This window comes from Coenobita brevimanus, chromosome 94 (assembly GCF_032717465.1).
Source record: "Coenobita brevimanus isolate Jiangsu-jjx chromosome 94, ASM3271746v2, whole genome shotgun sequence".
NCBI lineage: Eukaryota > Metazoa > Arthropoda > Malacostraca > Decapoda > Coenobitidae > Coenobita > Coenobita brevimanus.
The window spans coordinates 2655920-2668901 of NC_137047.1; the positions used below are offsets into that span (position 1 = coordinate 2655920).

Consider the following 12982-nt stretch of genomic DNA (forward strand, 5'->3'; position numbering starts at 1 on the left):
GCGCGAATGAAAGGAAGAATGGAAGAGGGGGAGACGAAAAAAAAAAAAAGAGCGAAAGATAGTGAAGGGAGGCTAAATAAAGACACGAAAAAGAAACGAAAGAGAGATGGAGAAGAGGAAGGGTGGGTAGGTAAAAATGGCGCGAGAAAAAAATGCTGAAACTAGCGAGAGATAAAAAAGAGAAAGTGTTGATCAGCGCCTGACCATTTTGTGCCTGGTGTCAACATCCAGGGAAGGAGACTTGTCCCTTATGTTCAACACTGGTCCCGCTCGCGTCCACCTCCGAGTAAGACTTATGAACTCCCACATCATAAAAGCCTCGACCTCTGGGTTTCGCTCACAGCCGTGGGTTTTCGTGCGAGAGTGCCTGTGAGGGGAACACGAGGGAAACAACCCGAAGGAGACGCGGCCGAAGGAGCTGGAAACAAGCCAGAAGGAAGAAGACACCATCCTGAAAAAGCCCTGCCCTCTGGCTTTCGTTCAACGCACTGGCTTTTGCGGGAGGGTCATGTGTGTGGGGGGTACAAGAGGCGAACAACCTGGAGGAGACGCGGCCGAAGGAGGTGGAAACAAGCCCGAAAGAAAACGACGCCACCCCGCCAAGAAACCATTGTCCCAGTCCGGTGGCCCGTGTTAGCTTACTTTCCCGTATAATTTTCACATTAGGGGGGGGACGATAAGAGGAAAATGTCCGTCCCTGTGAAATTCATATGTGAGCGGGAGAGGCAATAGAGTGGCCATAACCGGGGGGCCGGGTGATTGGTCGGCGGCCGCTGCGGGAGGATCACGTCTCGACCAGCTTCTTCTTCTTCTGATGCTGATGCTTCTTCGTCGTCGCCTCCTGCTGTAGTGAGAGGGAGGGAGGAAGGGAAAAAAGTAAAGAGGGCTGATGAGGGGGAAGTCGGGAAGAGGGAAGGAGAGGAGGGAAGAGAGGAATGGTTGATGGGTAGGGGGGAAAAAAATGACCATGGAAGGGAAAGTAGTGAGGAAAGAAAACTAGATGTATTACTATGGAAGGATCACGTCTGTAGGTCCCTATTTTTTTTTTCCGTTCTTATCTTCTTCTTCGCCGTCTTATGATGTAATTGGAAGGAAAGGAGGACGGGATGGAGAGAGGAAAAATGGGAGGTAAGATGTGAAAAAAGAACAGGGAAGGAGGGAAAGAGAGGAGGGGGGGAAAGGGAAGGGTGGGAGGAAAGTGAGGTTATGGGGGAGAAAGAAGCGAGGGGAGGGACGGAAGGATCTAGAAGTAAGGAAGTTGGTACTGGAGGAAGAAGAAGAGGGGGGGGGGAGGATATAACCGTGGAAGTAAAGAAGGTGGGAGGAAAGGACATAAGGGGTGTTACTGAAGCAGGATCACGTCTGTAGCAGTTGCTTCTTCATTTTCTGCCGTAACGAGTTAAACAGGAAGGAGGAATGGAAGGCAAGGGAAAGGAAGGAAGGAAGGAAGGAAGGAAGGAAGGAAGGAAGGGATGGATGGATGTATGGAAGGAAAGAGGGAAGGAAGGAAGGAAGGGATGAATGGATGGAAGGAAACAGGGAAGGAACGAAGGAAAAGCAAATGTTTTTACATTTCAGTTGAAGAAGTATTTTCCGCCGTATTCTTGCTACCACCAATTTTATACAATTATGGACGGACCTGTAGCAGCGAAGGGGTTAATTAAGAATCTATGTAACCCCCCTTACATTCGAAAAGCTTCACCTAATATTAATAAACGCACCTGAAAACAGCAAAAGGTGAGATATGGAGGACGTCATGGGAGTGAAGTGGGTAAAGTGTGATAAACAAATTGGAAGAAGAGGTAAAGGGTTAATGAGGATAGGATGGAAGACTTTTTCTCCCCTCCTGTAATTGTGTGTATACAGGAGGGAGCAAGGAGGTGGAGAGGGGGTGGGAAGTTACTGTGGGAGAAGGGGAATATGAGCCGGGGGATAGATGGGTAGAGGAGAAAGACGAGGAGGGGAAAGATGGTTAGAACGGGAAGCCAGGCAGACGGAAAAGATGAGGGAGGAGGGGGATATTGTTAAAAAGTCCTCCGCTACAATGCCATAATTATTCTCTTACGTCAGCTACCACCAGGCAAGTGCTGTATATTTAAGTTACAAAGAATCTACAGTGGTAAAGGGATTAATGAAGGCCAGACGCAACCCTTCCAGTTTAAATAAGTCTGTCCTGAGCTGAATAAAATCGTCTGGAGAAGGGAAAGAATAGAATAAAAATGACATCCTCTGGCTGACGGTGTTAATGCTTCCTATAGTCTATTCATTTTAAGTTGGCGGGGATTTTGATAATTTCTCGGCGCATTTTTTTGGAACTCAATAGCAGAAAAAGACAATACTACGTCCCAGCATCGTTTCTAAGGGACATCTTTGTAATTAGTTTCATTTTACTGTGATGAACTTGTACGCCACAAATCAAGATGGGGAGATGTTAATTTTGTGCCAAGTTAGAGTGGGCAGAGTACAGACAGTGCCAGAGAGAGAGAGAGAGAGAGAGAGAGAGAGAACGAAAAATAAAATCCCCAGAGTTCTCCACGGTAGCAAAGTGAGAAAGAGAGAGAGGAGTGAGAGTGGCTTTAAAACTTGACCCCAATTTCCTCAAGCGTCGGGGAGTGGGGAGCATAGGTGACTGGGGAGGAGAGGGGGAGGGGGGAGGACGAGACACTTACTTCACTGGCTGGTTTACACAGGTCACCAAGAGGACGAGGACGAGGACGAGACAGTTGAGAAAAAAGTACTATAAATAAAATCAAGAATCGTATTTATCACAGAAAATGTTCAGTAATAATAAAAATAAAATTACTATCATAAACACTGTCAAAGGCAAATTATTCTCTGTGGTGCTCTTTTGTTACATATTTTTGTTCCATCCCTTGCCGGACGATTTTATTCAGCTTGAGGGAAGGAAAATGTACGATAATAGTCTTCACGAAGAGGATTATTATCAGACCTGTTTCCTAAGCTGAGTAAATTCGCCTGGAATTGGGAAAATAAGTTTCAGGACATGATGAAAGAGTTAGGAGGGAAACTGCATCGCCTCTCTCTCTCTCTCTCTCTCTCTCTCTCTCACACACACACACACACACACACACACACACACACACACAAAAGATCTAAGCATTCAACACCAATCAGGCACCAATATACCCAATGCGGAGAAACAGGAATGAGACGACTTGTACCACCGAGGGACGAAAGTACGAGTGTGGGGTGGCAGGGAGAAGAAGAAGAGTTGGACTGTGAAGTAGGTGAAGGAGAGTGCAGTGGAGCATGAAAGGGACGAGGAACGATGCGAATCAGTCTAGAAAGCCAAGGCAGTGGAGTAGACGATAGAGGGTGGAGTAAATGATAGACGGTGGCGTGCCGTGAGAAGAACAGGAAAGGTTGTTGAAAAGGGACTGAAAGATGCCCGGATTCTTCCCTTAAAGCATACACCTTACGGGAAGCGGTGTCAGACAACAGATACAGACAAAAAAGAGTTCTGTTTTATTTAAAGGAGAAGCCATTGTGGAAATAAAAACTACTGAAAAAGTAAATGAATAAAAAAAAAAAAAAAAAAAAGAGGAAAGGATGTATTTGCAACGGTGACAAAAAATATATATATATATATAAAAAAGGAGAGAGAGAGAGAGAGAGAGAGAGAGAGAGAGAGAGAGAGAGAGAGAGAGAGAGAGAATGAAGAAGACATCAGGGGGTCGCCGCTCCCCTCGCTGTCATATATTAAAGAGCAGTAAAGTTCTTTCCCTCCCTCCCTCCTGTTGCCTGCCTACCTCCTTCCCTCCCTCCTTGCCTCCCTCTTGCCCTTCCCCCTCCCTCCTATCTCCTACCTCGCTCCCTCACGCGAACAAAATGAAAAAGAAGAAAGAAAAATCCTAAATGTCCAACAGAGGGGGAGGAACCTATGAAAAGGTGGAATAAGGGGAAGGGAAGTGGGGAGTGAGGGCGTAGAGAGTGGGAGAGAGAGAAGTGAGGAGTTGGGAGAGGGAAGCAGTGAGTGGAGAGTAAAGGAGGCGCAAGAGTTGGACATGGTGAACAGGGGTGGAAGATGAATTGGCGTAGGAGAGTGGGTGGAGGAGTGGGTGCGGTAAAATGTGGGTGAGGCACAAGCTTCAGTGGCAAGGACGACTGGTATATTAAATCCTACGAGTGACTGGATGAGGCTGCTGATGGATTTAGATGACACACAACACAGGGACTGGTTAGACGCTAGCACACGCACACATTATATATATTATTTATTTACTTACTCAATCGCTTACCCTCGCACATTCACACTCTTATATCTTAACAAAGCACAACTCTCTCTCTCTCTCTCTCTCTCTCTCTTTCAATTCCCAACGTAAATAAGCAGGGGTGCGGGTGGGTGGGTGTAGGCAGCATGGGTGGAGTAAGTCACCTGTGCATGAGTATATAATTGGCAATATGCAGATGAGGGGCCAGGTAGGCAAGGTCATGCCAACACCACCACCCCCAATCCACCCACTTATCCTGGCTCAGCTGTGGTGTGGTGTGGTGTGGTGTGTGGTTGTGGTGAGGTGGTGTGACTTTGTTAGTTGTGATACTGGTGAAGTGGTGTTACAACTGCGGTGTTGTATAAGTGGTGTGACAGTTGTGGAGCTGTGGTGGTGTGACAGTTGTGGAGATGTGGTGGTGTGACAGCAGTGGAGTTGTGATGGTGTGACAGTGGAGTTGTGATGGTGGTGTGACTGTGAAGTTGTGATGGTGGTGTGACAGTTGTGGAATTGTGATAGTGGTAAAATTGTGTGACAGCAGCGGAGTTGTGGCGTAGGTGTGACAGGTGCGGAACTGTGGTAAAGGCTTGATGACGTTATGGTGACGATGTGATGTGGGGGTTGTAAGTGATGTAGTGACGTTGCAAAGGTGGTGAAGTAACGATGTGATGAAGGTGGTGTGGAAAAGCTATGATGGGACGGTAGTGGTTTGATGTGTGAGGTGGTGTTGTGATGTGATAGTGATAATTGCACACTGTGATAGTAGAAAAGCCTTGTGTAGCAGTGATGGAGGCGTAGTGGTGTGGCGATGTTGTGGTGTGGTAGTGTTGGTATGAAAGTTTACTAAGTGATACAGCTAGTGTGGTGATGACAAGAATGGTGGTGTTGTGATGTGATGGTGGTGGTCTGATGTATTAATAAAGGTGCTGTGATGGTAGTGGTGTGATGTAATTAGAACAGTGGTATCGTGATGGTGGTGATGTTATTTGATAGGAGTGGTGCTGTGATGTGATGAGAAGAGTGGTGCTGTGATGGTGGTGGTGTGTAAATTCAGAGCCGTGACTCTGATTGGTTTTGACTGTGATATGGAAGTGCTGGTGATGATGTTTTAGGATTGTTTGATCATATATATATATATATATAATCAGTAGTAGCAGAAATAAAGGAAACCTAATATTAAAAAAAAATATATAAAACAACAAGTACCGTAACTCAGAAATTATTCAGATTGATGTACTGTACAGCATTAAATTCGTCCTCTGTTAAGGTGAACCAAGCCTCAGAGTGAACATGGTAATCTTACGAACTTAGGGACAATACTCAGCATATTAGACTGAAGTGTGGGAAGGAAGACAGACTTAGCATTTCTAGGCAGTTATTAGCAACATGTTAAAAGGATCTCAACATATTTATTTCCTCGCATTGTGAAGGGTGAGCTAGTTTTAAGAAATATATACATGAAATTCTACGATGACACATCCACTGAACGAAATTCGAAAGTTGTAGACTGATGGAAACGTCTAAGTGTTTTATCTTGATGTGAAATGCAGTGGAGAAACATGTGTATTGTGTAAGCATGCCAGGGTTGAGGAAAAGCTATGCACGGCAATGCATGTTCTAAAGCCAAATGAAAATATATTCGTTACGTATTTGGTATACGTAAAAACGCATTATCCCTGAATCAGTAATCGTTTAATGAAAAATCCAAGTCAGCTGCACCGAAATACCAAACACCACAGCAAGGCGAGTAGTATAAGAGTGCCTCTGTAAAAAGATAATCGGAGAGCCCAGCGGACATGGCTGATGAAGGAAGCAGAAGATTTAGAAGAATATATAAAGAACACTGAATTCTTGCGTTTATATGATTCAGGTTTCTTATCAGGCAGACAAGCCTAAGCTGTTTGTAGATCCTTGCACTGATAGGTGTAACATCCATCTTTGGTGTTTTACCGAGTGTAAAGTTGGAGAAGGCAAAGTAAAAGCTGTGTTCAGTAGTCTTAGAAATTTGAGTGTCGGTGAATCAAAGGTGAAGTTTAGACATGAAGAGGTTGTGCTAAACAGGAAGTAAATTATGAGAAAACCCTCAAATAGAGCATGAATCGCCGACAAATTTGCCAGCAGCGGTCCACGACATGACGATTCGTCAGCAGCGGCTATAATAGCATCCCCTGGCGACTCCTAGGCTGAGTGTTGTGTGCAGTCATTTAGCATCCCTGTTTACCTGAGATGGTGCCCGCACGTGTTGTGTCAGGTACGGTAAGGGAATTAAAGATCGTCCCAAAGTTTGGTGAATTCATCGCGGAAAAGTCGACCACCCGAGGTACGCATTACTCCAGTCAAGACTGTTTATATTTCGCTAATTATAAGTGAGTTTCGGACAAAACTGGGAAGACAGTTGAATTCCTGACTGTACATACATTATGTGTGTACAGCAGTGTATCGTGGAGGCACTGTGTGGTGTTGTTGGTGGTAGTGGTGAGTCATGACAAGAGCCGCCTAATGGTAGAATGGCGTGGTGAGAACGGTGGTGATATTGTGGTGCAATGGTAGTATAAGGATCATGGATATATTACTGGCGGAAATAATGCTGTGGTGATGATGGTTTGGTGACATTGGTGTAATAGCCTATTTGAACCAGTAATGGTAACATGGTGGTAGTGGTGATGAAGATTCCGTACCGACAGTGTGGTGTCAGTGGTAAGGTAACTGTGATGTGGTGGCGGCAGTAACATTATACTAACATGAAAGTTAAATGGTTGAGATGGTGGTAGTGACAGTGTGGAGGCTGTGGTGGCACTGTACTGCACTGCAGATGTGGTAAAGGTGATGTGACGGGTATGATGGAGGTATGGAGGCTTAATTACATAAATGCTATGGAGGTAAAAGATCGTGTGGTGGACGAAGTTATGTGGCAAAAATGAAATATTGTGTGCATTTGTCATGGTTACTGTGATGGTATGATGAAAGTTACAGTACTTGTGACGGTGGTGTTGTAGTAAAATAAAGAGTTGTAAATGTACAGTGGTTTTAGTAGAGTGATGATGTGTGCCTGCTGCAGTGATGAGTGATGAGATGACAGATGAAGTAATGTTACAGTGGTGTGGTGATACTATGGTGAAGATGTGCGAATGGAAGTGTGGTCCATTTTTTTGTGTGTGTACTCTGAGTACAGCCCTCCAATCAGTGGCATTCCTGTTACCTGTGTATGGATCCTGTCTACACCACACATTACTATATCATTATTATTATTATTATTATTATTATTATTATTATTGTGGCGGTGGTGTGATATCAGTAGAGTGGTACTGGTAATAAAGAAGAACTTGGTGATCCTGGTGAAGGTAATAATGTTGACAGTGTAACTAGATAACACTAAACGCAATAAACAGACGGCCTAGTTCTATGTGCCAGTTATTCGCTAGTAGTATATGGGTAATGGTAATAGCAGGGATGACTGGTGATTCAGGTTTGTGCAGTATCTATGGTAGTAATGGTTTCATGGTGGTCGTTAATGGTACTGCTTCAGCTTTGTGGGAGAAAGTACTACGTTGTTGAAGGAAGAGGTTGTGGTTGTTGTGAAGTTGTTGTTAAGAGTGGTAGTTGTGGTGGTAGTTGTGGTTGCTGTGGCTGTTGTTGTGGAGGTCATGAGTTGTGTGTATGGTTGCTGTTATTATAGTATTATCTGTGGCTGTTTAAGTGGTTGGTTTTGTTCATTATGTGGTAGTTGTGGTTCATGTATTAGTTGTAGCTGTGGTGTAAATAGTAGGCTGGTGGAGAGAGAGAGAGAGAGAGAGAGAGAGAGAGAGAGAGAGAGAGAGAGAGAGAGAGAGAGAGAGAGAGAGAGAGAGAGAGAGAGAGAGAGAGAGAGAGAGAGCACAGTGGGTGGGAGGGGAAGGAGGGGTAGTGAGAGAGTGTAGATACGATGCGTCTATGTCAGCCACACGCACCATTTGCATCCACTTGCCCGGCCCCCACTATCACCACCATCATCACCATCATCATCACCACCACCGCCACCCCCTCTCTCACACTTTTTCACATCCCTCCTCTTTCTCCTCCTCCTCATATACACCCCTTTCATCTTTTTGGGGAGGGCTGACACACACACACACACACACACACACACACACACACACACAATTCCCCCCCCCTCTCTCTCTCTCTCATCTATTTGCCTTCCTCCCCTCTCTCCTTTCCTTCCTTCCATCAACCTCCATTCCATCCATCTACCTCCCCTCTCCCTGCTCTTACTTTTTCTGGCACCATGCTCCTCTTATTTCTCCTCACCCATTTCCTTCCTTCCCTCTCTCTTCCCCACCCACCCTCCCTCCCAACCTTCTCTCTCTTCTAAATCCTCCCTCCTTCTCTTCCCCACCCTCCCTCTCTGTCTCCTTCCTTCTCTTTCCCACCCACCCTACAATCCCACTTCCTTCCCCTCCGCCTTTCCTCTCTTTCCCACCTCCCTCCAATCTTACTCCCCCTCCCTACTTCCTCTTATTCTCCCTGGCGCTGTGCTCCTGTCATTTCTTCCCCCTCCTTTCCTCCTCTCTAACCTTCCCCATTCTCCCTCCCATCCAACTTTACCTCTCTCCCTTCACACCTCCTTCCTTGTTTCCCTCTCTTCCTACTTCCTTCTGCTTCTCATCATGCCTCCTGTCCTACTAGCCTCGCTTCTACATCCTCCTATCTCTTATTTCCACCATCCTCCATCCTCCTTTTCCATCCTTCCTCTTCACTCGCTTTCCTCTTTCCCCGCCCTCCCTCTCACCCTCCCTCCCATCCTCTTTGCCTCCTTCCCTCCCTCCCCTTGAGTCTTCCACTCTTCCCTCGACCCTCTCCCTTCCTCCCTCCCTCCATCTCCATCACCTCCAGCACAGGGGACAAAAGAAGGAGAAGCCTGGGCATAATTTACGGTATTATTTATTGAACCACAAAATATTGAAGGTTCCATTTTGCTCTCCCGCCTGTTCACCCTCTCTCCTCCTCCCTCCCCTCACCCTGATCTCCTCCTCCACCCTCCCCTCACCCTCATCACCTCCCCCTCCCTCCTCCACCACCCTCATCCTCTGATCTTTCCTTCTTTTATTTCCGCATTATTTCTCTATTCCTCTCCTTGATTGCTCTCTATTTATATCACCCTCTGATATTTCCTTCCTTCATATCTCTCTTCTCTTTGTTTTCTCTCTCTTTCACTTACCATCATCATCATCATCACTTCTCTCTTCCCTTCTTTTCCTCTCTCCTCCTTGCTTTCTCTTTTCCTCACTCTGTAATCTCTCCTCACTTTCTTTCTCCTCTTTTATTCTCTCTTTTCTCCTTATTTCTCTTTTCTTTACCTTTCTGGTATTATTTTCCTCCCTTCTTGCTTCTCTTTTCTTCTTCCTTCAAAATTCCTGGTTTCATCATTTTTTTTTTTTTTAACTTCTCTTTCTTTATTTCAAACTACTTCCCCTAAATATTTTCCTTTTTGATTCATTCTTACCCTCCTCTTCCTCCTGATCTTTCCTTCTGTCCTTCAAATTGCCTTCCTCTCTTTTTCATATTGTTTTTTCACTCATTTTGTCTACTTTCATATCTTCACATCTCTCTCCTTCATTCCTCTTTCCAAGTTCTCTCCCTCACCACACTGATAATCCCTTCCTTCTTTCTCCTATTCCTCCCTTCCTCTCCCTTTACCAGACTCTCCTACCTCCTCCCTGCTCTTCTCCATTGTCTCCTTATGTTCTCTTTTCTCTCCCTCTCTCTCTTTCTCATTCCATATTGCTCTACAGCTTACCCGTCTCCCTATCTTAATCCTTTACCGTCTGAACGTTCTCCTTTACTTTTTCTATTCTCTCTCTCTCTCTCTCTCTCTCTCTCCACCACCCAGCCTCCCGCGACACCCCCACCCCAATACGTCACTCCCTTCACCAACACCGGCACAAGAATGAATAAAGACAACTTACCCCTCCTCCTTCACCCCCTCCTTCTCCCTCCTCTTCCTCTCCCCCCCTCACTCCCCTTCATCCTTTCCCCTCCACTCTTCTCCTTCATCACTCTTACTCCTGTTTCCCTTTCCCTTTTCCTCCTGTCTAGAATTCCTCCTCTTTCTCATTCTTCTTCCCCCTCTCACACTCCTTCCTCCTTCCTGACTCCTCTTTCCCAGTCAAAACTCCTCCATCTTTCCCATCCTCCTCTCACTCAATCTTGCCCATCTCCCTAACTGCTACTTACTGTCAACTTTATTTATTTTTTTCCGTCTGCCCTGTTTTCCCACAATTCTCCCTCCCCTCTTCCTTATCTACCTTCTACATCTAATTTTTATCATGTCCTTCTCATAATTCTGGTTTCTCAAATTCACCACTGGATCTTCCTCTAACAGTCTCTCTCAATTTTCATGCCTTTGACATTTCCTCCTATTCCAGTTTATGCTTTCACGTCCCTATCTGTCTTTCTTCATATCCCTATTCTCCTCTGCATCTCACATCCCCGTCGTTTTTGTCCACGTCCACTTTCGAAGTTCGCTACTCTTTCATCTCACTTTCATCCACCTCACTATCCCTTCCTTTTCTAATCTATTTTTCGATCCATACTATTCCCTCTCACTATCCCTCCCCTTCCGTCTCTGCTTTTCCCCATCCTCTTTATTTCGATACCCCCTTTACCCTTGCCCTCCCCCTTCATTCCCCAATCCCTCTCCATTCCATCCCTCTTCATCTACTCATCCCAATTGTCTCTCTAACCTTCCACTATTTCCCTCCCCACTCTTTCCATCCGTTTCATTTATCTGTGTACCCCTTTCCATCCATCCCTCCACTTTCATTCTCTCCTATTCTCCCTCTTTTCTCAACCCCCTTTCCCCATCCCTTCTTTCCCCCCCCCTCCACTTCCCCCTGCCCTGGTGGCGTAGTCAGGGGGGCAGGGGTTGAGAGGGGGTTGGGGGTGCGTCTGGGAGTGATGCCCAGTTGTGGTAATTGTGATCAGAGTAACAGGCCAAGAGCACTGGCTTGTGAAATCGGGGGTGGTGGGAGGTGGAGGAGAGAGAGAGAGAGAGAGAGAGAGAGAGAGAGAGAGAGAGAGAGAGAGAGAGAGAGAGAGAGAGAGGCATGATAGGAGACGAGAAGAAGGGAAAGAGTCACCATGAGGAGGGCGGGAGAAAGAGAGAAAGGGAGAGATAGAAGAATTATGAGGCGGAAGGAGAGAACGATGGAAAAAAAAAAAGGGAGAGAAGGTAGAAGATAGGGAGAGAAAGAGATAAGTAAAGAGGCTGGAGGGAAAAAAAGGGAGGATGTAAGGAGGACTGAAGGGAGGAAATGGGGAGAGAGAAGGAAGGCAATAATCAGTGAATGAAAGAAGGAGAGAGGGAAGGATAAATCGAAGGAGGGAGAAGGGACAGAAGAAAGGAGGAAGTATGGAAGGAAAGAAGGGCAAAATGGGAGAAGGGTAGAAAGGGAAGGTGGGACGAAGAGGGCGAAAGAAGGATAAAATGGGAGAGAGGTAAAAAAAAAAAGATAGGGGGGGGGGTGAAGGGAGAGAATGAAGGATGGAGGGAGAGAAAGAAGGATGGAGGGAGGTGAACAATGAAGGACCGAGGAGGACTGAACTGAATGAATTTTTTTTTTTTTTTATGCTTAGCCTCTACCTGTGACCTTTTAAAAACCTTGTTAGCTAGATATTTTCATTCATTTTTATGTAACTACCTGTCTTCCCACAAGATTGCTTAATTTATGGTGAAAAATATACTTGAAAAAATTTTGGCTGACACAAAGAAGGGGGAGCAGAGCAAATCATAAAGTATATACGACGGTGCATAATCTGACAGTGCCACACTACGACAGGCCGGTTTCACGAAATCATGTCACATATATACAGATAAACATCCATACAAAATACATACATTACCTACATTCACACATGCATACATTATACATATATATCGCACACATATACGCGACGCAGAAAAACATAATCAGATCCCCTTTGTATATCTCATTGTTTGTTTGTTTTTTCTTTTTATCTCAATCATTTCTTCAGTTTTTTATCAACACCAAAGCAATAACTCTTCATCGCTATCACCATCACCACCAACATCACCGCCATCACCATAACCACCTCCATCTTCGCCATCACCATCACCACCTTCATCATCACCACCATCTTCATCACAGCCATTACCACCTCCATCATCGCCATCACCATCATCACCACCATCGCCATCATCACCACCTACGTTCATCACCAGAGAACACCACACAATCTGCACACTCCTTTCCTTATCGCTCCTGTCGATCGCCTTTTTCCCTCTTCCTGGTCCATTCTCCTTCCCTCTCCTTCCTTACATTACATTATCCCTCCCCCTGCGTTCACTTTTCATTGTTCCTCACCCTCGCACCCATTATCCCATTTTATCTCTTGGCTCTCGTAATTTCTTTTGTGTTGCCTTCCCTTCTTATTATATCATTAATTCGAAGCTCGTATTTTCAGTCACTCTCTCGCTCCCTTCGTCTCTTCTTCTTCCTCCTGTTCTTCTTCTCCTTCTTCTTTGTTCGCTTTATGGTGTGTGACGGCCATTGCGGGGTAACTTTCTTTATTCTGATTCTCTTTCTTTTTGCGTTTTTTGTTTTATCGTTCTTGTTCTGTCCTTTGTTTGACTTGGCTTTCCATGCACGTACGTAATATTTTATCTGATTATTAATTGCTCTTTCTCTGTTGCTTTGTTGTGTTATTGCTCTGCTAATGCTTGTCGTATTTCATTCTCTCTCTCTCTCTCT

At 45.3% G+C, this 12982-nt stretch overlaps 1 protein-coding gene across 1 annotated transcript in view; it reads right to left on the reverse strand.

Moving 5' to 3' along the window:
• The window catches only part of LOC145412976 (uncharacterized), a 79192-nt gene extending 78742 nt beyond the window's left edge, over window positions 1–450 (reverse strand). The window contains exon 1 of the mRNA XM_080282798.1: window positions 205–450. Coding sequence (XP_080138924.1) covers window positions 205–450 — 246 coding nt within the window. The remainder of the gene's footprint in view (window positions 1–204) is intronic.
• Window positions 451–12982: the final 12532 nt, after the last annotated feature.